Raw genomic sequence first — 27,149 nt, forward strand, 5'->3', positions numbered from 1 at the left:
ACGTACTCCCTTTCTCGTTTGCATTCCTTCCACAGCACTTTGTTAATAAGACACTTAGAACCCTTGTCATATTCTGCATTTACTAAACTATAAAATCCTTGAAGGTAAGAAGTTTTTATTTAATTAGTACTCCTGGCAGTAAATGCCTTAGATTGCCTAGATTCACATCCTGGTGCCCTACGTACTATATGGCCGCAAACAAGTTACTGAACCTCTCTGAGTCTCACTTTGCTTATCTGTAAAGTGGAGATAACAAGACCTACATTTAGGATTTCTTTGAGTTAAATAAAATATTGCATGTAAGGCTATTGGCATAGTGCCAGACACATAGTAAGTCCTCACCAAATTTTGGCTACTGGTATTATAAACACCTACAGCTCAAACACCAGTTTCTGGATCGACTAGGAATTGGGTCCCTGAGAGATACCAAAGGGATCAGTTTAAGGAGGACTGACCTGAGGCTCACAGAGTCATGGGGTTTGTTGGGCCCTAAGACCACCCATGTGTTGCTCCACTCCCTTCCCAGAACCTCTGACCAAAGGGCTACCCAGGACTAACAGGGCTGTTACTACAGCTCTCTTGCCCTTCCTTTCCAGAATGACTACTGGGTGCACGTGGAAATAGGACGGCATGATGATGAGTAAGCTGGTCACTTATTCCACTGGATGCCACGATGGTCCTGCCCCTTCACACTTCCTCCTCAACTAATGAATTTAAAAAAACTTGAAGGGAGAAGTTAGCAAAAGGAAAGACCAAGGCTCAGCAGTAGGGCAGGGAGAACAGAGGAAGAATGAGGGGAGGCAGGACAGAGATCAGGGAGTGGGAAAACAGGAGGAAGGTTCAGAGGACATAGAGAAAGGTGACAATGGAGGTGACAGGAGGAGGCGGGGAAGGTAGAAGACAGGAAGGTAGAAGTCCCAGGTTCCCAGGGGGTAGAGAGAACAGGAAGAGTTAGCCCAGAACCCGTGGGGTTTACAGTTCTCAGTTTATGCCTCTAGGAAGTTGAGTCACTGCTTAGGAAAGAATCTGGTCAGAAGGTGGCAGTGGTGACTCAGTCGCATGTTCTGAGCCAACTGTGGCCAACAATTCCTCCCTTTGTTTATCAAAAGTATGTCTTAAGGCAGCTGAGCTCAAAATTAAACTGTAACAAGAAAAAAGTAATGGTTCTTACTAGGCAGAGTTTTGAAGAAAAGCAACTCTAGGTACAAATGGGTATCTTTCTCTAAACTTCACAACTATTTCAATCACAGATGATAGAATTAGGGAATTCTGGATTTTTTTTGAAATGATCCTGTTAAACTTGGGGAGGAGAACCATAGGCCAAAGAGCATGAAGCTCTACTGCTATTGTGCTTTGTGCCTTTATTCATTGAAATTTAAATGTGAGAAGTAAAATCAAGGTAAATTTTCATAACATTTTTTCACTTTAAATGCAAGATGGGTAATTTTTGGCTCAAGAGTGGCATACATTCTTCACATGTTCTCTTCAGAGTGGGTTTGCTCAGGTCACGTTGTGAGAAGTCAGAAAATAAATAACTTCTGCCTTGACAGGCGTCTCTGGCTTTTTCATCCAGAGTTGAGGCGGAGCCTTGATAGTGCAAACCCATTTATTCAGTTAGGGGTTGTCACTGAGTTGTTTTTTAGTTCTGTTTTATTACAACTTAGACAAAACTATACCCCCTCCCCGCCACATGCACCTACACCACGCCTATTTTTGAGTTGAAAATTTAAAAGCTTGAGACAGTGAAATGAGTGGATTGATTCTAAATTTAACCTCCAAGGTTTGAGGATGGGACAATTCAAATATTTAAAAAGCAAAGGTAAGAAACGTTTACAGTTTTGGAGTGCCAGTTGTACATTTAGACAGAGCTAAAAAATTGTTAGGCTAATATGTCAAAATAAATTGCTAGGATTTTAGTCAGTTCTTTTTTTTTTTTTTTTTTTTGCTGTATGCGGGCCTCTCACTGTTGTGGCCTCTCCCGTTGCGGAGCACAGGCTCCGGATGCGCAGGCTCAGCAGCCATGGCTCACGGGCCCAGCCGCTCCGCGGCATATGGGATCCTCCCGGACCGGGGCACGAACCGGTATCCCCTGCATCGGCAGGCGGACTCTCAACCACTGCGCCACCAGGGAGGCCCATAGTCAGTTCTTTTTAGACATGTAAAACCTTTAGAATTTCATAAAAACCCTCATTTAAAAATCAATTTTGAAATTTCAAATAAACAATTTCCCAATGTAGAAAGCTACCAGAATTCTAAAACTGAATTGTGATGGGTCATTTCCAAAACACAAATGGATGGCCAAATAGAATAATTTCTCTCTGTGAAAGACCAGCTTCCCACCTCTGAATGTTTTCTGTTTACCATGTTTTCTATACTATCCTGCCCTCTTGCTTATAGCCCCTGCTTTTCTTCTCTTTCCCTTTTCTTACATGCCAACATCTTTTTCTTTTCTCTTGTTTATGTTTTAATCTTGTTTTTCCTTTAATCCTTTTCTCTTTTAAAAATTTCCTTGCCTCTCTTATTTTTTCTATTGTTTTCAGTTTCCTCCATCCTACTTTACTTTTGTCTTTCCGCATCTTCTTTTCCTGCCTCCGCTCTTAACTGAAAACCACGGAATTAAAGTATGTGCATATAAGTATTTCCAGTTATCTTATTTATTGGGGAAAGTTTTGTATTTCCCATTAGTAATTATCAAAGAAAGAAAATAGAATTTTATATATTTCTATGAGATACATACATTTTATATAGAAATATATAAAAATGTAAACATTTCTATTAAAAAAATAAAGTGGCTATTAATTTATATGCTATCTCTCCCCTTGCTTATGTTCTGATGGTCAAGGGCGTGCAAACCAGGAACAAGGAAGTAGAGGGTGGGTTTGATTCAGGGCATGTGGTAGAGAGGTGGAACAGAACTTCACCTCTCACTTTTTTTCTAAGGCTCTGATGGCTCATTAGTAGTGGAGGGATGATACAATGTAGAAGGCTTTCAATCAGTCTTCCCTTTTCAAGTATTCTTTATCCTGGTTTTTCAAAATAGGCTGATCTGCTTCTCCTATCAAGTAGTGAGCCACATGGCCTCTGTTATATTGAAACTGCTGAGCTTGATGGGTAAGTTATTAAGGTCAAAATAATTATTTAGATTGGTTTTCAATTTATTTAAGAGTAATAGCTTTAGACAGCTGCATAGCACAGGGAGATCAGTTCGGTCCTTTGTGACCACCTAGAGGGGTGGGATAGGGAGGGTGGGAGGGAGGGATATGCAAGAGGGAAGAGATATGGGGATATATGTATATGTATAACTGATTCACTTTGTTATAAAGCAGAAACTAACACACCATTGTAAAGCAGTTATACTCCAATAAAGATGTTTTTGAAAAAAAGAGTAATAGCTTTAGAAACAGGACCTAACTTAAACCTTATTCTTAGATGTGGTATATGTATACAATGGAATATTACTCAGCCATAAAAAAGAATGAAATAATGCCATTTGTAGCAACATGGATGGACCTAGAGATTATCATACTAAGTGAAGTAAGTCAGACAGAGAAAGACAAGTACCATAAGATATCGCTTATACGTGGAATCTAAAAAAAAATGATACAAAGGAACTTATTTCAAAGCATAGACTCACAGGCAAGAAAACAAATTTATGGTTACCAAAGGGAAGGCAGGAGGGATAAATTAGGGATTTGAGATTAACGGATACACATTACTATATATAAAATAGATAAACAACAACAAGGACCTACTTTATAACACAGGGAACTATATTCAATATCTTGTAATAACCTATAATGGAAAAGAATCTGAAAAAGAATATATATATGTATATATATATATATATATATATATATATATATATACACATATATAACTGAAGAACTTTTCTGTACACCTGAAATATTGTAAATCAACTCTACTTCAATAAAAAAAATTCTAAAAAGGCCCTAATGCTTCATTTTATTTTCTTGGAAGAAATAAGACTCTAAATTGCAAAGTCCACTTGCTAATTACTTTGCAGATCTTGTGAAACCTCTGTTTTTCTCTTGAATTTATTTCTTTCAGAAACAGCGAGCTAAACATATATACGTAAACAGCTTTACACAGGGACTTTTCACTGAGATTCCCTGGAAGGGTTTTCTGTTTGTTTGTTTGTTTTTAATTTCAAGTGATTGTCTAAGGAAAATGAGAGGAGTGACAATCAAGATCCGTTGAAGAAAGAGGACTGATGTTACTTTAGAAGGCAACTTTTGGAACTGGGTCAAATGAAGATGTAGAGAGAAAAGAGAGAAATGGAGTAGGATGCAGTTTTGACATTGATGCTAATTTGGAATTTAGTTATAGACTGTATAGTAATTCTGTTTCAGTGGATTCAGTTTGTCTGACATCAAAATATTTATTGAATGCTTACATTTTAAAGATACTATATGTGTGCTTTAGATGAATTTCATCATTTAATCCTAACTTAGGTACTATATAAGCCCTGTTCTACAGGTGAGAAAATGAAGGCTTAGAGAGATGAAAGAATTTGTCCCAAACTTCTAGAGAGTGAAGCCAGAACTCAAACCTGGCAGCTGACAAAAGAGCCCATGGTTTTAACCACTGCCTTCTAAATAAATGCTGTATTGAGCTATCCAAATAGAGTTCAGTCTGTGTGATCTTACCTTTGGTCTGGGCAGAAGCTAAAATAGTGCTAAGAGGGAAATTTATAGCAATACATGTATACACTTGAAAAGAGAAAAAGCCTCCAATCAATGATCTAATCTTCTATCTCATGAACCTAGAAAATAACAAAATAAACTCAAATCAAGCAGAAGGGAGGAGATAAAGAGTGGAAACCAATGTATTTGAAAATAGAAAAACAATAGAGAAAAGTCAATGAAACAAAGAGCTAGTTCTTTGAAAACATTAATAAAATAAATAAACTTTTAAGAAGACAGGGAAAGAAAAAAAGAGAGAAGACCCAAGTTAACAATATCATGAATGAACCAGGGGATATTATGACAGATCCTGAAGTCATCAAAAGGGTATGGAAATACTACAAACCACTCTATACACATTAATTTAACAAAGTAGATAAAATGGACCGCTTCATTGGAAAACAAACTATCAGAACCCATCCAATATGAAATGGATAATTTGAATAGCCCTGTAACTATTAAGGAGCCTGAATTCAAATGTAAAATATAAAACTATAAAATCTTTAGAGAAAAACAGTAGAAAATCTTCAAGATTTAGGGCTAGTCAAAGAGTTCTTAGATTTGATCCCAAAAACATAATACATAAAAGGAAAATTTGACAAACTGGAATTCATCAAATTAAAAATTTTTTCTGTGTAAAAGACCCTGTTAAGAGGGTGAAAAAATAAGCTACAGACTAGGAGAAAATATTTGCAACCTATCTACCTGACAAAGAACTTGTATCTTGAATATATTAAAAATCCTCAAAACCCCACAGTAAAAAAACTAAACAATCCAGGTAGAAAATTGGCAAATGACATGAAGGGACATTTCACTAAAGATGACATACAGATGGCAAATAAGCACACGAAAAGATGTTCAACAACATTAGCCATTAGGGATATTAAAATTAAAACCACAATGACATATCACTTCCCACCTATCAGAATAGCTAAAAGAAAAAATAGAACTCTAAATGCTGGCAAGGATGTTGGGAAACAGGGTCACTCACACATTGCTGATGGGAATGTAAAATGCTACAATCACTCTGGAAAACAGTTTGGCAGTTTCTTAAAAAACTAAGCATGTAACTACCATATCACCCAGCAGTTTCATTCCCAGGCATTTATCCCAGAGGAATGACATATGTTTACACAAAAACTTATATACAAATGTTTGGGGCAGCTTTATTTGTAATATCCAAACACTAGAAACAACTTATATGTCCTTCAACAGGTGAGTGGTTGAACAAACTGTGGTATATCCATATCATGCAATATTACTGAGCAGTAAAAAGGAATGAACTATTGATACATGCGACAACCTGGATGAATCTTCACAGAATCATTTTGAGTGGACAAAAGCCAATCCCAAAGGGTCACATACTGTATTATTTCATTTATATAACATCACTATAAAATTAGAGTAGTGGACAACAGATTAGGGATTGCTGGGAGTTAAAGACGGGTTTCAGGAGGCAGGGAAGTGAGTGTGTCCATAAAGGGAGACTGAAGGAACCCTTGTGGTGATTGAAATGTTCTGGATCTTGACTGTCAGTGTCAGTATCCTGCTCATGATATTGTGATACAGTTTTGCGAGATGGTACCAGAGGGGAAATTGAGTAAAGGGTACAAAAGATCTTTCTGTATTGTTCCTTATGCTGAAAATCATTTTGAAGTTTTTCAAGATATTGAGGCAGATTAAGGAAGAGTATGGCATGACACTGAAGGTAGTAATCAGGAGTTTTGGAAAAGAAAGTTTTTTTATCAGTAAGGTCTATGTGTGATTATTCTTCCCCTTTAGCTTCTACATCTGCAGGTGGAAGTGAGCTGGTGGAGAGAATCTTGAGGAAGCAACTTAACATGATGATGAACTTTGATGAGTGACGGGATTTATGGTCATGGAACGAGGGCTGTCTGGTCCAGCTGGTGTGACTGACTGTTTCAATTATTTGAAAAGTCGTTTAAATGACCAAACTCATTTTGGTCCTTTAGCCTCAACACCACTGTCTCACTCTTTTCCATCAAGCCCAGCTCAATATCTGCCTCAATTATGAAGTTATTCTTGACTATTTCAATCCCTACTCATCTCTGCCTCCTACGAATTGATAGATTTAGAGCAATAAGATTACTTTTAAACAAAAACATTTCAATTATACATTCAACTTAATGTTTCATGCAGAAAGCTATTTCACCAATGGGCATTCCTTGGGTTGGGTATATATTGTCGTAACATCATTGTGAAGCTCACTCATGGGAAGTTTAGATTAAATGCAGTCTCAGGTACCTGCTCAGTTCTCTAAATTCAATTATTTCATGGTTTGGCATGTACTTCTAAAGGCGATATTTGCTTTTTTACCTACCACTTGTTTCCTGCAAGAGGACAATAACCTTTAGTGGCTGCATTGAGGTCCATGTGTGACTATGATATATATTCAATCAATATTTGTTGACTAAATTAGCCCACTACTAAAATCCCATAAAGGTAGAACTCTGACAGATGATCTTAAGTTACAGTAGAAGAGAATTAGGCTGAACTCAGTGAGGAAACTGGCATTGCAAACTCTTTAACACAGGACTTTAGTGATGGCCATAGAATCTTCACTGCTGGTCATTTCACAAATACCAGAGAGCCATCTGTCCAGTGTATATGTGGTCTTGCCTGCAAGACGATGATCACTGTGATCTACTTAGTTCTTGTCTAGTTGTATGATTCTAGACTTATGGGATTCTTGGCTTGATTTTCCAAGAAAAAGAAAGCTGTATTCCTTTTCCCATTTGAATTTCAGCTACTGTGAAATTAGCCATGACCATCTCTTACAAGTAAAACTCCTACATAGATAGCAGACTCTGGAGTGATACTGGCCTCCTTTATTTGGCAACTGTCTTCCCATTCCTAATGTGTTTTGTAACTCATGCATGATGTCTAAGTAGGTTTGAATGAAAGCATATTTATTACATCCTCTGTTTTTTCAAATAGCAAAACAGATTACTCTGTTGTTACACAGATGTGCCGTGGGTGGAATGCCAGCTCTTAGGAGCCTGCAAAGCCCTGTCCATTTTCCAGAGGTAGTGTGGGAGGTGTGAATGACATTCAGGGGGAGTTTCTTGAATCTCTTGTGTTGGATTTTGCATGTGCTGAGATTGCTGAAGTGTCTCTGATGACTTTGTGTAAGATGCTGTTGGGCTGTTCCATTTAAAAGTTCATGCCGTGTCAATTAATTTCACAGGGAAACGAACCTTAAAGTGCGCCGTGCGCTATCAGTTACCTCAGAACTTGGAGCAGATATTAGCAGACTTGCAAAGTTTGATGGTAAGTGTTTAAAACTGACAAACAAAAATCTCAAAAAGCTTTTGTAACAAAGCAATGTAACAAACTAATTATATGAAATTCAATTTATGTTTCTTTTTATTTGGTGGAAAGACATAAAATTCTCCAGGCATCAAAGCCTGTAATCTCTTCTCACACTAAAGAGTAAAAGTGTTTTACTCTTTTACTCTCCAAGGGGAGAATGGCTTTATCAGTTCATCGTTCCTTTCATCCATGTTTCCTCTTCTCTAGATCTCGTTCTCTCTAGTCCCACAATACCCTTCACTTGCCTGACCTAGGTCTCCTTGGAGCCTTATGCAGACATGCTGAGGATGAATACAGGCCACACTCATATTTCTAGCTTTAACCAGCCATCCATTCTCTGGCTCCATAACAAAGGCCAAACACTAGACTGCAGACTTCACGAAAACAGTAATCCTGCCTCATATACTTCTGTGTCTTTCAGAGTGCCTGGTATAATGTCTTAAAGATAGCAGGTGTTCTAGAAGAATATTCTGATTTATTAGTCAGTTGGTCAGCTGTTGCACTTTATTTTAGACCATGGTTTTGCTATCACCATCTTCACATCATTCAACCCAGTCCCCTGCTCCTCAGCATGGTCTCTCTTGCCTTTTCTACTCCAGCTGTGTCTTGTTCTTTTCTATTAAAGCTGTTGCAGAGAAACAAAATCCTTCGAGTCAAAGCAGAGAGCCATTAATGGTAGGATTCTAGGCACCCTGACAGACGGTGGGAGAATCTTTGGTTCTTTCTGGCACCCCTCAGTGGTTTCTTGCTTTACACACTTATAGGTCTGGCCTTGAATATCAGTATTTCCATATAGATTGGTTTTATTTATTAACAAATATTTATGAGTTTGAGACTATCTTTCAAAATGTTTTCTTTGGAGTCCACTAAAGGAAAATGTGGACAAGGGTCTTAGCATGATCCCATGATTTAGAGCACAGGCAAATTTAATTTTAAAGTCTCTCAGTGGACAGCTTAGAGCTTATACTGCCTGTGCTTTGCATTTGCTTGTAAACTCCCTCTGATACTGTTAATATTTTAGTCTTTCTTAAATGAGTGGTGTTGTAGAAAACGTTTATAGAAAAAAAATTGTTCCTCCAGTGTGAGATTTAAGTCAAGGGAATAGCCAGGAAACTGAATGGCCCAAGAAATATTTTGATTAGATTAAAACAAATTACACATTTTCTACTAAGTAATTTTTTCAATGAAATGTTACTGTTACATGAATCCAAGAAAAGTAAATTGTGCTCATGAATCATAATACTTTCTTAAAATATGTCATAGAATATTTATGGAGTCCTAAAAGGGCAAACTAAATGTAATTTACTCATTTCTTTCCTGGCAGAATTGTACCTTTACACCTCTGTCAGTCTATGAGGAGGTAAAAATTCATGACTTTTTGCTTACTTTACCATCAAAAAGAAAAAAAATGATGTTATAATTACCAGTTCATTTTCTTTCACAGATACTGGTACAGATAGCCTACACTATGATTCACTTACAAACAACCCTTAAATCGTAGTGACATAAACAGTTGTAGTTTATTTCTTCCTCATGTCACATCTGATGCAGGTTGGGTGGCCTTCTTCATCTTGTAGCCGTGATGCCTAGACTAATGGACTTTAAGGTGAGCACATCAGAATAAGGATGAGATGAAAGAGACAAAATGACTTTCAACTGCTCTTCCTCTCACATTTTGATGGCTAGCGTGGGTCACATGGGCCTGACCTAACTGCAAGGGAGACTGGGAAATAACGAGTATGGATATTTGTTGAGTAGTGTCTCTACCACACACATCCTCTGACCATAGGTCAGTTCCAGGGTAGTGTATAAAGGGCCAGGCTGGATTAGGTAGACTTCTTACTTGGAATTACAGGAATGGGGCCAAGAATCCTCCTTCTCAGCATGACTCCTTATAATCTTAGCCCCCCCTTCCCTGCTTGACTTTTTCTTCTTATAGCACTTATCACCATCTGGCATACTCTACAAACTGCTTATTTTCTGTTTATTATTTATTGTCGATCTCTACCTGCTGCCATGTAAGCTGCACAGGGATCTTTGTTTTGCTCACTGATATATGCCAAGTCCCTAGAACAAAGCCTAGCACAGAATAGGCGCTCAATAAATACTTGCTGAATGCATGAATAAATGGTCACAGGTGCTGGAGAATGGGGGACAGGATCAGCCTCAGGCCCCAGAGAGATTTGATAGAGCAAAGGAGTGGCCTAAGGTAAGGGATTGAGAGTGCAGTGTGAAACGATGGGGTGAGGAGGAGGCTTCCTGATGGGAACTTGTAAGACACAGCAAGGGTGCTGGGTCCCCTTCTCCTGGAGGGCAGTGGCTAGGAGAGGGGTCATCTGGTGGTTTTACAATGTCTTTTCTTCAGAATCCTTTCTCCAAACACAATTTAACACAAAAATCCCAAATTTAAACCAATACAAGTGGTGCTGCTTGGGCTGAAACAGGAAAATACTTCTTCACCTAAAATAATTCCTTTATCACAGATGGGATAACGGGTCCTGAGAGGTCAGAGGATTTGCATATATATATATAAATAGTCTTTTGTTAATGCTTCATAAAATTTATTTTAAAAGTGTATTAATAATTATTACCTAATAGTTGTGGCCTGAATCTGCTTCACATAGCACAGATAATTCACCAAATCTCCACCATATAATCGTTTTCCCAAATAAAGGCAACACAGACCTCTCTTTTCTCTCATTTATACGTAAACTGTGGTCACTTTTCAGAGAACATGTAATGCCACATTTATGAGGCTGGTACGCTTCTGGGCTAAATACCAGATTTCTGCTAAAGTTACTCTTTCATTCTTAAATCTTGGGTTGAATTTCAATCTACCTTAAAGTTCAAGGCAATTTGATGTTCCGTGGGTTTAGCCATATTAAAATATGATTTTTGGGGCTTCCTTGGTGGCTCAGTGGTTGAGAGTCCGCCTGCCAATGTAGGGGACGTGGGTTCGTGCCCTGGTCCGGGAAGATCCCACATGCCGCGGAGCGGCTGGGCCCGTGAGCCATGGCTGCTGAGCCTGTGCGTCTGGAGCCTGTGCTCCGCAATGGGAGAGGCCACAACAGTGAGAGGCCTGTGTACAGCAAAAAAAAAATATATATATATATATATGTATATATATATGATTTCTTGTTTCCAAGAAAGCATCTGAAAATGAACGGAGGGATTAGGGGGAAATACTGTAAATTAGATACAATATACAAATTAGATTTCCCCTGTTGGCAGCCAAATTTAAAGACGAAGAGAGTGATGCAAGATGTGGAAAAGTCTTTGAAAGAGTTGGGACAGTTAACAAACCCCAAATCCTTCCCACAATTGCTTTTGCTTTCTTATAACCTTCAACTTTTCCTTCATTTCCTTTTCTCTAAGCCCTAGTTTTACGTTCAGTCTCTCCCTGCCTCTGTGACACACACATTCACACACCATATACTATATACACACATTTCTCTAATGACCCCATTTCACCATTTTTCTTTCCTCTGTTTTTACATTATTTCTAACTATTCTCTTTGCATCTTCCTCTTCCACTCTTTATTTTAGTTTACTTATCTCCTCTACCCACATTGTCTCTTTTTCTGTTATTTTTTATCTTTTCTGTTTTCATCACTCTCTATTAATTAGTTTATTAAGCTTATTCATTAAGCACCCCTAAGGACAAGATACAATACAAAGTATGTAGAATTATAACACATCTTCACATGTATTATCAAGGTTCTTTAGATCCTTTTACTCCTCCAGTCTTCTTCTATCCCCTCTTTTATGTCTCCTCTGTTAACCTTTGTCATAATGGGGTATCAGTAGATTTCAAGTTTTCTTCTGGTGACTAAAAAAAGATTTCCTTGAATCATGGGAATTAAAGCCAGATATTGCATCTTTTAGCTTAAATTAAAAGTATGATATCAGCATTCTGTACATTTGAAAATGCCCTGCCTGGCTATGGTAAGGTCTAATAGATGAGACAGACGTGTGAGGCATGCCCTTTCTGTCTGTGCTAAGAATATCTTTTAGCTTGTGACTTCTGGGCAAATCTGGGTATGGCCTTATTTTTGCTTCTAGTTACCATGTGGTTTTTCTTCTGAGATTTGTCAAAATACTTTCTTAACACCAAACTACAGTTTTTTGTCCTTGTGTCGTAAGGGCATATCACATCTTCTAAGTAGCTGAAGACCTGAGTTTCCCAGTCCTAACTCTAGAGAAGTCCCCACTGGGAACTCCAAACTGGGGACAAGACCAAGAGTCAAAACTGAGATGGGTAGGGCTCCAGGATGTCTCTTGTAAGTCTCCCTGCCTCCCCACTTTTGCTCTTAAACCCAAGGACAGTGTCTTGTTGGTGGCCTCTTTAGGCATGGCATGAGCTTTTTTTTTTTTTAAAGATTGTCACTTCAGACTACTTAAAAAATTTTTATTTATTTACTTATTTTTGGCTGCGTTGGGTCTTCGTTACTGCATGCAGGCTTTTCTCTGGTTGCAGCGAGCAGGGGCTACCTACTCTTGGTTGCGGTGCAAGGGCTTCTTGTTGCGGTGGCTTCTCTTGTTGCAGAGCATGGGCTCTAGGTGCATGGGCTTCAGCAGTTGTGGCTCGAGGGCTCTAGAGCACAGGCTCAGTAGTTGTGGCGCACGGGCTGAGTTGCTCTGCGGCATGTGGGATCTTCCTGGACCAGGGCTTGAACCCATGTCCCCTGCATTGGCAGGCGGATTCTTAACCACTGCGCCACCAGAGAAGCCCAGGCATGGCATGAGCTTTCATTCATTCTTTTCTTTCTTTTATCCATTCACTCAGTCACCTGTTCATTTATCCACTAAATGTATATTTAACACAATGGCAAGGGGATACAGTATTTAGTAAGCCTGGGGATACAGTGGTTAATAGGTCAGACGCAGACCTTGCTTTCATAGCACTTATAGCCCAGGGGAGAAGACAGACTTGAACAAGAGCTCATTCCCAAGGAAGCCTTTAATTAGATAAAAGTCCTAAAGTTCTCAGGCACAACACATGATGTTGACACATGAAGAAATACTCACTATGTACCAGGCACCATGCTAAGTAATTGCACATATTATCTTACTAAATCCTTACAGCCCTGGGAGGAAGAGATTATTATTACTTCCAACTTATGGGCAAGGAATTTGAATCTCAGATAAATTGAATAACTTTCCCAAGGTCCCAGGGTTACTAAGTGGAGGAGTTAGAATATGAATCTAGGACTGCTGGCAAAGCCTAGTCTATGAAAGGACATGAGAGGCTCTAAACTGCAAACAGAAAGACAGCATGGGAGAGTCAGGGGAATCAGCATGACTGCTTAGCTCCTGATCAGGGTAAGATACACATTTCAAGAATATTTTAAACCTGAAAATGCAAAATGAATTTCCAGAGATCAAGTCCATCCAGGACTCAGATGACATCATCATGTTTTTAAAAAGTAGCCAATGTTCGGGCTTCCCTGGTGGCGCAGTGGTTGAGAGTCCACCTGCCGATGCAGGGGACACGAGTTCATACCCCGGTCCGGGAAGATCCCACATGCCACGGAGCGGCTGGGCCTGTGAGCCATGGCCACTGAGTCTGCGCGTCCGGAGCCTGTGCTCCGCAAAGGGAGAGGCCACAGCAGTGAGAGGCCCGCGTACCGCAAAAAAAAAAAAAAAAATCAAATCAAATCAAAAAAAAAGTAGCCAATGTTCTCAGTGATCTTGAATGTCAGGATCCCCGAGAAGAGCTCATAGAAGAGCTGGCCAAACGTAAAGACCAGCACACGCAAGACAGAGGTGGGTTTTGGTAGGTAAATCCATTTATTTGAAAAGTTCTCCTATAAATATTTTTATACATTTCAAACATCAGAAAAAAATTGATATGTAGTCTGTTGAATTTTATAAAAAAAGATACATAACTTGACTTAAAATTATAATAAGTATAAAAATAGAGTGGATCTTGATTTTTCATTTTGAAGTCTTATAGGAATTGACAAGATTTACAAATAATAACTGGAAATAGTTTCAATTATACATTTGTAAACTGGTCATTCTTATGCCTTGGAGAAAGCCCTGGATGTAAATTGTCCAAATGTGCTTAAGAATCTTTTGCATATTGTTACTGGCTGGACTAAGATCTGTTTTTTTGCAAATATGACAAGTTTACATATTTTGTATGACTGTTAATACCGAGTTTCGAACCAGGGAAAGGTTGACTCTTTTTTTTTTTTTGCTGTACGCGGGCCTCTCACTGTTGTGGCCTCTCCCGTTGCGGAGCACAGGTTCAGGATGCGCAGGCTCAGCGGTCATGGCTCACGGGCCCAGCGGCTCCACGGCATGTGAGATCTTCCCGGACCGGGGCACGAACCCGCGTCCCCTACATCGGCAGGCAGACTCTCAACCACTGAGCCACCAGGGAAGCCCCCTTGGTTGACTCTTTATTTCAGGAATCTTTGTGTGTTTTTGTGATCCTTTCTAAAGAACAGCATGTGTGTAATTAAAACACAGAAAAACAAGCACACACACACAGAAAGGCTTTGTTAGCATCTTGTGACTTTTTAAACCTATCAGATATGTTCCCTATTCACCTGGACAGAAGCACAGCCTAACAGCAAAGCTGATGTGACTGTGTAAGGCATAGATGCCTTGTGAAGACAAGGAGGAATAACTCTTCTCTTTACTGCTGGTGTTGATGTGGCCATTATGGTGGTGATGATGGGTGGCTAAGGCTTAATAGTTGAAGAATAATGAGGTTTTAGAAAATGGGAAGATGACATTCTTCTTTCTAAGAAAAAAGTATTTATCACAATCATCAGGGCAACAGTAGAGGGCAGTCTTCTAAAAACTCTAAAAAGCTCTTGGCTGGAGAAACTCTTGAACAGAAATGATGATGTCTTATTTATTTATTTTTAAATTTACCTATTTATTTATTTATTTTTGGCTGCGTTGGGTCTCCGTTGCTGCACGCTGGCTTTCTCTAGTTGCGGCGAGCAGGGGCTACTCTTCATTGCGGTACGTTGTGGTGCGTGGACTTATCATTGCGGTGGCTTCTCCTGTTGTGGAACATGGGCTCTAGGCATGCAGGCTTCAGTAGTTGTGGCTCGTGGGCTCAGTAGTTGTGGCACACAAGCTTTAGAGCACAGGCTCAGTAGTTGTGGTGCACAGGCTTAGTTGCTCTGCAGCATGTGGGATCTTCTCGGACCAGGTATCAAACCCGTGTCCCCTGCATTGACAGGCGAATTCATAACCATTGCGCCACCAGGGAAGTCCCATGATGTCTTATTTAATAGGTAATTGTCTTAGGGAAGAGTTTTAGCACAGATAATCAAGAAGCATTGCTAATAATAATATCCATAAAGAAATAAAGCCAACTGCTCTGGAAAAATCTTGAAGTATTGGGTACTGAATTCCATTTTCATGATAAACTATAGATTTCCACTTTAAGATAAACACTTTAGTTTGAGAAGGTTATTAGGATGGTAATTAACCAACAATCCAGCGGACTAAATTTAGAATGCCGGCAGGGTTCAGAGTGAAATCTCATGGATTTTGTTCCATATGGCCTAGAGTATTTCTGTGCAATTGCAAACTGGATGAATTGCTATCTGCTTACACGTCTGTTATCTTCAGAGAAGCAAACAACTGTGACTAGCTAGTTTCATTATATTTATACTTCATTATTGACATGATTTTTTTCCCAGTTATTTTATTGCTCATTAAAGATGACTTTGTTCTCTAAACATGTGTTCAGTGAATAATTATGTGAGAAACAATGCTATTTTTCCTAAACTGTTTTCTCATCCATTGTCATCTGTTAACTGCCTCTTACTCTTTGACACAATTAGCAAAGGGAAGAAAGGTCCTACAGTTTTTCTCTAGTCCTTATTTTGATTTATGAGAGGAATACAGTTTTGATTGCTTCTGATGTGCTTTAAGTTGCCCACCTTGTTTTCAGATCTATTTGTATCCCTTGAGAGTTAGACCAACCTAAGTCCCCCGTTGTGGCTGGGCGATTAGGTCTTCCAATCCCCTTTATCATATTACCATGGAAATATACCACTTCTTTCATTCATCTTAGATCTGCTCTAATACTCACATCATCTCCCAGTCTTCTCTCTTAAAACCATCTTTCCATCCATCTCTCCAACAAGTATTTATTAAGAACCTATTATGGAGCCAGTATGATGGGTTATGGGGATATAGAAGTGAATCCAGTGCTCCCTTCAAAGAAACCTGCTCACCCCTTTTGGAAAGAGGCAGAATAGACATTGGGAAGCTTGTGTTTTGTGCTAACAGGGCTAAAAGGGGGAAGCTGAGCACTTCTAAAGATTAAAAAAAAAAGTAGTTTGGCTTTGTTCTTGCCACTTTGTTTTGACTAGGCCCTGTATTTAGTATGTATTTAAATCACTGGGCCCACACTCTTCCAGAAGGGCTGAATTGGAGTTTGGCTTCCAAAAACTGAGGCAGAACCCTTTGGCCTTACTGCCTGTTTCTGTCTAGAACCACACCCTTGGTGTCAGGCCAGAAGTGGATGAGCCTTGGGGCCAGGGAGGAGCGAGCCAACATGTTCAAGGCTGTATTTGCCTCCATGTCAGTCTTTGCTTACGACAATAAAAATGATCAAATGAGCCTGTTTTTTATATTCCTGTTGGCAGGAACTGTGTATCATGTTGTTTTTGCCCAAAGCACTTTTTTTTTTTTTTTTAGTGGCCGAGTTTGAAGCCTGAGAAATTGAGTCTTGGGTCAAGAATTTGGAATAAGCTTTGAGGGTTGCTGTCGACCCGTAATTTTATGTAGGTTTTGCTGGTGACACCCAATTCAAGGTTCTACAAAATTCAAGAATGTATATTATTGGTCAAGAAAAAAAGATACTGAATTCTTAGGGTTTAGAAAAAGTCTTCTCTTCTACAATGTAATTGTCTAAACAACTTGGGCCAGTTGAAATCAGTTTTCATTTACTTTTGAATATCTGTGATATATGCTGTAATGGGAGCAAACAAGGACTTAGCCACTTCCCTTCGTATAAAAAGTGACTTTGTACAGGTTATTTAGCCTCATCCAAATCCTCCTGCCAGCACGCTCACAGTTAGCAGTGGATGTCTGGGAAGAAGCCAGTGTGTGTCCCAGTTGGGGGTATTCAGGCAGTGACACTTTTATGATACTGGAGAAAGGTAGATGGAGTTGGAAAAGCAGCCCGAGCCCTCGAGTCTCTCATTCCTTCCAGACTCTTGTTTTTGTTTTTTCAAGCAAGGTCTATGAATATTAGTAATCTGGTTGGTTAGGAGTGATCAGGCCATGTGAAAACTGGCTGCTGTCTCCTCGGTCCATGAGTTTTAAAAGGAAAACATATCATCCTACTAAGGAAGGGAGCCCATCTAAGAAGGCTCTAGGTTCAGGAGGTGTTTGTTAGGGGTGTAACAGTGCAATACAAGGTTCTGTAGGCCTGGCTGGTCTCTCTTCCTTTCAGTCAGTTCTGAAAATGTGCTTCCTTTTTTCATTTTCCAAATGACACTTTTTATGTTGCAATCTACCCTTTTGGCTTCTGATTAAATAAATGTATTTTTATTGTTTTCAAGAGAGAATTTTGTAGACACTAATCTTACCCCTGGCTGGCTTGAACCCTGTTTGGATCTACCCTCAATCTCCTTTTTCATTCCTTCCCTCTCTCTTTTTCTTCCTCTCTTTCTCTGTCTTTCAAATCTTTGTACTCATAACTTATAAAAAGTTAACCCCAACTGTTTGCAATGCAAATGTACTTGAATCTAATAGATATATTTTGTGACAGGGCCCATGAAAGATTATTTCTGGTTTGTTTTTCTATCAAGAGAACCCGCACCTAAAAGTGTATTTCCTTATTGAAATAATGGAACGAATTGATTCATTGATTTAGAATGGGCATGCCCTTAGTTTGGAATGGGCTTGGTATTAAAAAAAACTAGAAACGTCTTCTGGACAGTTTGGGGCAAGTTATATGGTGCCTCTGAGAGCCCCCAGATCTCTGAATCTAATCAAGATAAGAAGCATAGAACAGCTGAAAGGAATCACACGCATTCTCAGGCACATGTGGCAAACAAGACCCAGGTTTCTTGGGGGTGGAATATAGTAGGAACCCCGAAATTCTGATTATCAGCCTAGAAAGACCCAGTTAACTTTGGTTGTGAAACTGGAAGTATGCCACTTTAACCTGTGTGAAAGTTACATTAAATACAAAGACATGAAATAAGAAAAACTTTTAGGATCATCCCTGCTTTATCTTTTCAAAAATCATTTGTTACAAACCAAAAGTAGAGATTAGTGTTTTTTTTTCTTTTTAGAGGAATAAACATCCCATGGCTCTTGAGGTTTCTGTTCTTATTTGGACAGTGCAGAATATAATGTTTCAAAATATCTGATGGATTTCCATCTTTGTACCCCTCCCACATGATTTTTCCTAGCACAGCCTAAGATATATGTACATATGTGTATATATGTGTATTTTGCTGCCCAAAAGAGAAGGAAACTGTACTGTATGTTAGAAGTTGGGTGCTAAAGCAGTACTGTGGACCTCTAAAGAGAGTTTGAGGTGAGTCATAAAGATGTTTGTTTTTTGTATTTTACAGGGATTGTTGTCTGTGAGACGCCTAACAACAAACTAGATAAATTCACTGGAGTCCTCTCTTGGAAGGGCAGCAAGCACTCCCTCAACAATGAGAAGATAATCCTGAGGGGCTGTGTCCTGAGAAATACCAGCTGGTGTTTTGGAATGGTTATTTTTGCAGGTACAGAAGATTCTCCAGGGTCTGTTATGGGAGGGCCCTTCCTGAGATCTGCGTGAGCACAGTCTGCGGCTCTCCAGGTTGGATGAGCACGGTGCTTTTATTGCGTGCAAGGTGCCCTTCTGGGTTGACTGCAGAGTAAAGGGCACCAGGATAAGACACCGCTGCTCTGGAAATAGTTTGTGTGGCCCCAGTCTGCAAGGAAACACTGACATCATGAACTTATTCTTAAGAGTGCATGGGCCTTAATTACTCAGATGCTAGATACCTACTGGTTTTTTTCTTTTTTTTTTTGGATAGATTTTTATTGGAGTATAATTGCTTCACAATACTGTGTTAGTTTCTGTTGTATAGCAAAGTGAATCAGCCATATGCATACCTATATCCCCATATCCCCTCCCGCTTGAGCCTCCTTCCCACCCTCTCTATCCCACCCCTCTAGGTCATCACAAAGCACCGAGCTGATCTCCCTGTGCTATGCAGCTGCTTCCCGCTAGCTATTTTACACTTGGTAGTGTATGTATGTCGCTACTCTCACTTCGCCCCAGCTTCCCCCTCCCCGCCCCGTGTCCTCAAGTCCTTTCTCTATGTCTACGTCTTTTTTTTTTTTTTTTTTTTTTTTGCGGTAAGCGGGCCTCTCACTGTTGTGGCCTCTCCCATTGCGGAGCACGGGCTCCGGATGCGCAGGCCCAGTGGCCATGGCTCACGGGCCCAGCCGCTCCGCGGCATGTGGGATCTTCCCGGACCGGGGCACGAACCTGTGTCCCATGCATCGGCAGGCGGACTCTCAACCACTGCACCACCAGGGAAGCCCTCTATGTCTACGTCTTTATTCCTGCCCTGCCACTAGGTTCATCAGTACCATTTTAATTTTTTTTTTAGATACCATATATATGTGTTATCATACAGCATTTGTTTTTCTCTTTCTGACTTGGTTCACTCTGTATGACAAACTCTAGGTCCATCCACCTCACTACAAATAACTCAATTTCGTTTCTTTTTATGGCTGAGTAATATTCCATTGTATGTATGTGCCACATCTTCTTTATCCATTCATCTGTTGATAGACATCTAGGTTGCTTCCATGTCCTGGCTATTAATTCAAAAAGAGACATGTACCACAATGTTCATTGTAGCACTATTTACGATACCTATTGTTTAATTTCTCATTCTCTAACCCCGTCTCAATCATCCCCATCATTATGTATATTAATCAGCCTGCCTTTAAAGTGGAGATGAGCATGAAAGGAAGCCCCAGCTCTGCTGTTAATTTTGTAGTTTGCCAAGTTCAAGCAATCCTTTTGGAAAAACCTTCGTAGAGATCCTGCAGTTATTTCTCTGTCTATTTCAGAGCTTCTTCTACTTTTCATCAGCAGGACAGTGGGTCCTGGAAAGACTGTGCATGCTGGAGGTGGGGATGGGACTTGGGGGAGGGAGGGGAGTGCCTCTTCCTCTGCCTGCTGCCACTTTTCCTGTCTCTACTTTGTCTCTATGGGCCCAAGATGGCACTCTCCTGCTAAGGAAGCTTACAGTAGCACCATTTCGTAAAGCCTCTCAAATTTCACTCATGGCTTCAATTGCCAGTCCTTGATTTTTTAAAAATCCTGTTTATTGTGACACCAAATTAAGATGTGTTTTGGGCCCATTGACTATATGTGCAATCAAAACTGGAATGTTCTTCTTAACTGACTTCCTTCAACAGCAACAAAATGTTCATTAAAGACTCAAAAGTGTTCCAAATCTAGAGAAATCCTCCCAATTCCTCTTAAATACTCTCAGCTGTGGGTGTTAGCAAGGCTCTTGCTGCTTGGGGCATTGCCATTGTAAGGACTTGAGAAATCCCTAGAAATGAGGCTGTATATACAGTTTTATCTGGGGATGAATCTGGTTTCATAATGTTTTCACCAGATGCTTTTACTCTTTAGTCAGGGGAATAAACCTGTGATAATCTATTTCCTTATTTGCATCTTGTACTGAGAAAAAGAGTGCTAGGCTTATACATCAACGTCTCTTTACCTTCCCCCTTTAGTCTTTCCATTTAATGAAGGGGAGATTTCTTGGAGGTCCTCTGATGTGAAGGACCCTCTTGGTTTGCTCCCTATCATTAGAGAAATGGGTGGGGGTGCATCATCCTAGGAGTGGGCTGTAGCCCAAACTTTTGTTTGCATTTGTGTGATCTTGTTTGGAATGACTAATTCGGAAGTATGGTTCAGCTATAGCATGTTATGCTAGGACAGCTGCTGAGAGCCCCTCAGGGGTCAAGCTTTCCTTCATAATGTTGGCTCTGTGGGGAAATGCTCCTACATAGAAGAAAGTGGAGTGGTAAGCTGGACAGGTCTCCCTCCAAAAAAGTGTAACAGATAGTTCACAGAATTTGGATTGGACAGATCTGGGTTTAAATTTGTTTACCAGCTGGAGAATGTTAAACCTCGGTTACTTAAACTTCCTAAGCTTTAGTTTTCTCTGCTATAATATGGGGATAAGAATGAGTGCATTAGGGAGTCACTGTAAAGGCTCAGTGAGGCAATGCATATGGAAGAGGATGCTTGACAAATGCTATTTTCTTTCCTTCCCTGCGTCTCCCTTCTTTCAGCATCAATTCAGAGCGCATTGTCTGCTCCATAGGCTGAGAGTTGGGAAAATGTACTGCTCTTGGATCTCGGCAGGGAGAAGTGGGGCATCACCCTCTTTTGTGATGTGACCTTGATGTTCACTGGCAGGGGATCTTCATGAGGCAGATATTTGTAAAGCAGAGCATGCCTACGTTGACTTTAGTCTAGGCACAAACATTAATAGAAAGTTCAACTAGAATAACGACAGGCTGAGGAATCGTTGGTTTCGTCAATATCAGAGTTGAACAAATGAGTGTCTCAGAACCCCTAAGTCATGAGACATCTAATTTGGGGAACTAGTTCTAGGTGAACACCTCGATCTTATGAAAGTTACCCAAAACAAATTATTAACTATTCTTTCTGTATTATTACTCTAGTTATACCTGCCATTAAGGATTGTGCAAGGAGTATAGTTGACACAAACATGGTTTACTTTACAAATCTATAATTTATGAGGGTCTAATATACATTAACAGCTAGGCCATGCCTCCCTGCTATGGTTTTCCTTTATCTCAAGAGAGGAGAAAGTCCTGTTTCTGAGGGTACAAGTCAGAAGTCTTATTCATTTAAGGCATCCATAGGAGTCAGGACCATCTTGGTGCAATGTAGGTTTTTGTGCTGGATGCCTTCCACTTGCCCCTCCAGATCTACTCTCACCATTTCACACTCTTTGTCTGCCTTGGGAGGCCGACTTGTATGGTTTACACTAATAGGTTTCCTTGAACTTTGGTCCTATCATTGGGGGTCCCTGGGAAGAGATCAAAGGAAGAAGATTGAGGTCAAGGTATTTATTCCCCCAGACTGCCTACCTTCAAGCTGGCTGGGTCCCTCAACATAAAGTCACTCTTCCTCTAAAGGCTGCAGACTTTACACAACTCTCTCCTTAGGGTCTAATAACCACCCCTTTCCCTCATCCTACCCTTCTGGTGTAGATAGAGAAACATCTTGATTGCTACCAAGTCCTTGGTTACTGCATTAACCTTTTACTTCTGTACCTCTGATACACCCACTCACACTTTTGTAAAGAGTCCCTTTATAAATAAACCTTTCTCTAATTATCCTTGATCAATGTGTCATCTATTTCCTGTTTGGACTCTGAATGAGTCACAGTCTTAAACACACATTGTTTGAATGAGTCAGTGAATTAATGGACTATTTCATATAGCTTTAAAAATAGTGGTTAAGAGCAAGAGCCTTAGAATTAGATATATCTGGGTTCTAAGTTCGGCTCTGATGCTTACTAGACAAAAAAAAAAAATCTCAGGCAAGTTATTTAAATTCTTTAATCCTGAGTTTCATTATTAGTGAACTAAGGATAATAGTACCTAATTTTTTGGCTTGTTTTAAGCCTTAGTGAGATAATAGGTGAAAAGGACATATGCACATTGCCTAAAACATAGCAGGTACTTCATAAATAAATTTATTCATTAAACAGTTATTTATTGAGTACCCACTATGTGGCAGGCACTATGCTACTTACTTATTTGCAATTAAGAATGTGAACAAAAAAAGTGTGGTCTCTTCACTCATGTGGTTTTGAGTCTGGTAGGAGAGAGAGACATTAATCTTAAATAATTGTAGTAATGAGTATATAATCTCAAACTGAGATAAGTACTCTGGACAAAAATAACATGGACTCACAGGAGTATGTAGTGGAGGAATATGAAGGGAAAGAACAAGCTAGCTAAAAGGCACGCCATAGGCAAAGGCTCTATGATAGGAATGAGGCTGGGGAGGTAAAAACAAACAAATAAACAAAAAACTTAAGAAGGCCACTGTAGAGCATGGAAAACTTGGAGGATAGAGATGAACATGTGACTAGAGACAGGGATAGGGGCCAGATCATACAGGTCCTGTGGTCTGTATCCAGAATTTTGGTCTTTATCCTGAGAGCATTCAGAAGCCATTGCAAGTTTTTCAAACAGATGGCGTGTGTGTAAGTGTTAAATTTGAAAGTTTCCCTCCTGCCTACAGTATTTTTAAAGTTGGTAAATAGGGTCCTGGGAAAAGTGTATGATTTGGGTGGTGGCAGAGTAGATGTGGGGAGACAAAGTTGCTAGGCTTTTACTACAGTCTAGTTGAGAGATGACGGTACTTTGGATTTAGGGTGGGAGTGATGCGATAGACTAGACTCTTAGGTTTCTCCCACTCTTCACAACTGGATGGATAGTGGTGCCATTCACCGAGATAAGGAACCCTGGAGAAAAAGGTCACAAGTTGGGCTTGACAAGGGCCACTTGAGGGGCCTTAGAAAGACCAGGTGAAGATACCATATAGGCAATCAAATATATGGATTTAAATATATGAGTTTAGGGCTCAGAGGAGCAATCTGAGCTGGAGATATACATTTGGCCTACAGATGTTAATTGGAGCTGTGGTCTTAGATGAGATTGCTCAGGGAAGGTGGATTGAGAAAGAAGAGAAGATGGCCTATGCCTGATTCTAAAGATGTCTCACTATTTAATGGCTGGGAAGAAAGGAATGAGCATAATGGAAGACAAAAAAGAAGCTACCAAAGAGGTAGGCGGGAAAGCAGAACATGTAAAATGGAAGCTAAGGAAAGAGTGTGTTTCAAAAGAATGGAGTAGTCAACAGTGTCAAAGGCTGCTGAGAGGTCCAAGAAGGCATGGAGGTTATTGATGATAACACCAAATTTGTTTTGGTAGAGTGACTGGCCCAGAAACTAGCTTGAGAAATGAATGGGAGATAAGGAAAAAGAGGCTGTTGAGTATAGGAAATTCTCTCAGGACTGTGACTATGAGGGGAAGAAGAGATGTGTATGTTAACATCTGTGGATATATTTAAATAAGTGCTTAAGAACCCATTCAGTGGATTCTTTGCTAGTCTGTGTGTGTATGTATGCCTAAGAAATGTAAATTTTTAGCACAAAACTGGTCTGTCAATATTTCAGCTTTTAGCAATCACAAACTCTATTTGCTCTTTGTGATCTTTACTAAAAGAAATACTTCCCACGCTCAGTGTCCATATGATTTTAATAAATGATTCTGAGAAAATGCGGGTGGTCTCCCTTACACAGCAGTGTCTGGGAATAGGACACTGGGGTACAATTTCCAACTCAGGACAGTGAATTGTTTGAGACCCCAATCTTTGCTCCAATTTGTCTTTCAAGTAAAGGAGTCTTTTAACGATGTTCCCATGCTTCCCTGACTTCTAGAATGGCGTATAATTCCATGTGTGCCCCGCTTCTCTCTTTTCTTCCCTTTCCCTTCTCCTCTGCTTTTAAGTGGCTGCGTGGATTGGTGATAATTGTGGAAAGATGAAGTGGAGAGGGAAGACTAGGGAAATCTGATATAATTAAAATGTAATCACTTCTATTGAGCATCTTCTTTGTCCAGAAGGAATTTCCTTAGCAGTATAATCTAATATTCTTTGTTAGTCATCTAATAATCTACCTCTAAAGCAGTTAATAATATTCTCAGAATTTCTTGAACAAGGCACTTAGTAAATATCTAACATGGGATTTAAGAGAATTACTTGAAATAAATCTAACAGAATTTAAGACAATTCTTGCCCTTACAAAAAATGCATATTATATAAATAGTGTGCAATACACAATAAAGGTTTAAATTACTTGCTGTTGTATTGTTGGGAGTTATTTTAGTTTCTCCATTAAAGGCACCTCACATCTTTTTGGGAAACACATCCAGAATTTGATTTCTTATCTTAACTTTCCATTCAGACCTTAGTGTTCTGAATTGTGTTTATTACTACATTCTTTTAGACATTTATAAATTATTCCACAGTTTGACTGACATCTTAATCTTTAATTGCTTCAAACTATAAGCACATCCACACACAGATTTTTGAAAAATAGCATTTCTTAAACCTTTTAGCTGCAAGTTATGTCTGGATTTATCCCCTTCTAAGAGGACCAGTTCCCTTGCAATTTCCAGGATTGTTGTTAAGCCACCAGATGAGAATCATAAACAACTTAATAATAATCCTGTTCTTAATAAAAGTCAAATTATTTTGAAAAAACATATTATTTTCCTTTCAGAAACATTTGATATAAGTAGGAATTAATAATAATAATAATACATCATCTAATCATTTCAAAGTTATATCTTTTTCTTTCTTTTTTTTTTTTTTTCTTTTGCAGGTCCTGATACTAAACTAATGCAGAACAGTGGTAAGACAAAGTTTAAGAGGACAAGCATTGATAGATTGATGAATACTCTAGTATTATGGGTAAGTTACCTTAACAAAATTAGGCACTATCATTAGTCATTGTTATCTTAATATATTTCTTACATTCTTCTGAGAATTCTTTCAGAAATCTACATTCTCCTTGTGGAATTTGTATTTGGGGACTTTGCATTTGGGGCCCAGTTCTACTGTCTTCTATTTCCTAGATTATGATTTCTCAGCCATTGGTAGAGTTTCTCATGAGACGTAAGTTAGTGCTTATGGAGGCCTTCATGGCCTTGCAAGACCATTTGTTTTTATTTTTTTTATTTTTTTTTTTTGCGGTACGCGGGCCTCTCAGTGTTGTGGCCTCTCCCGTTGCGGAGCACAGGCTCCAGACGCACAGGCTCAGCAGCCATGGCTCACGGGCCCAGCCGCTCCGCGGCATGTGGGATCTTCCCGGACCGGGGCACTAACCTGCGTCCCCTGCATCGGCAGGTGGACTCTCAACCACTGCGCCACCAGGGAAGCCCCACCCCACCCTTTCATCAGTTAATCTCGTGCTTTCTCATGCTGTGGATCTGATTGTTATCTGACTTTTGTGTCGTACTGCTTTGCCTCCTTATATTAGGGTTGAGTTTAGAACATTGACTTTGAAATATAAGGACAGTGACTCTGAACCATGTTTCCCTACCAGCCCCATCACAGACTCACAAGTAACGTTAAAGAATCTGCACTCAGTAAATATTTGCTCAACTGATACATAATGGTGGGACCCTGAATAAGGAAAAAAGGGAATGAACTCTTTTGGGGCACAAAATATTGTCCGGGCTCTGTGTTTTACTTTCAGTGTCACCGTCAGACCTGGGCTTTCCTCATCTCATACCCATAGAGTCCATGAGGCCAAGAGGACATTCCCAGAAGGATTCTGTGCCCACCTCCTAGAATTCCCCATTTAAACGGACTTGAGCCCACCTGTAGGGCTTGCATGGGGATTGTATATGTATCCACCACAGAGTAAGCTTACTGGTTGTGAAGCCGGCACTGTCCTAGCTTTTTCTACTAGAAAATTGAATGATCCGGTGGGGAATTAGAAGCCAAGTCCATCCTAAATTAGGGCATTTGATACCAAGCATCACCAAATTTAATGTTCTTAAAGTAATTTACTTCCATTAATTTGTAGTGTTAGCCGTTGAAAGGAAAGAGGATACTGTGAGACAGGTACCAAATTGGTAGGATTTGGGGGATTCACAGTATTACTTTTCTCCAATACCTGGTTTTCTAATATACTTTAAATTAGGTTTTCCTGATTTAAAGTATATTAATATACTAATATATTTTAAATCAGGTTTTCCCCAACTTTGTCTTCTTATGTGCCTATTTTGTCCATGAACGAATAAAGGAGGCAGTCCTAGAATGCCTGAATATTCTTTCTTGGAGGAAAAAGGAAATAGGAGAGAAATACGTTCCTGTTTTTAGCCCCACTCCTCCCTCAACAGTGACTGGTATCTGCTCCTAACATGGTGACACTTAGCAAGGTCCCCAGAACATTTGTGTTCAGCTCAGGTGTTATATGTTTGGTGACTTTGTGTCCTTCCTTTCCAAGTTCGGGATTTTGGACTTACAAGGGA

General features: G+C 39.6%; 1 protein-coding gene across 1 annotated transcript in view; it reads left to right on the forward strand.

Annotated features, from left to right (window-relative positions):
- The window catches only part of LOC307049560 (putative phospholipid-transporting ATPase IM), a gene marked incomplete at both ends in the record, with an annotated part of 113,946 nt that overhangs the window by 85,791 nt on the left and 1,006 nt on the right, over nucleotides 1–27,149 (forward strand). The window contains 4 exons of the mRNA XM_079699117.1: nucleotides 3,041–3,111; nucleotides 7,912–7,994; nucleotides 18,605–18,763; nucleotides 25,493–25,581. Of these exons, the coding sequence (XP_079555243.1) occupies nucleotides 3,041–3,111; nucleotides 7,912–7,994; nucleotides 18,605–18,763; nucleotides 25,493–25,581 (402 nt within the window). The remainder of the gene's footprint in view (nucleotides 1–3,040; nucleotides 3,112–7,911; nucleotides 7,995–18,604; nucleotides 18,764–25,492; nucleotides 25,582–27,149) is intronic.

This window comes from Hyperoodon ampullatus (assembly GCF_949752795.1).
Source record: "Hyperoodon ampullatus genome assembly, chromosome: 3".
Classification (NCBI taxonomy): domain Eukaryota; kingdom Metazoa; phylum Chordata; class Mammalia; order Artiodactyla; family Ziphiidae; genus Hyperoodon; species Hyperoodon ampullatus.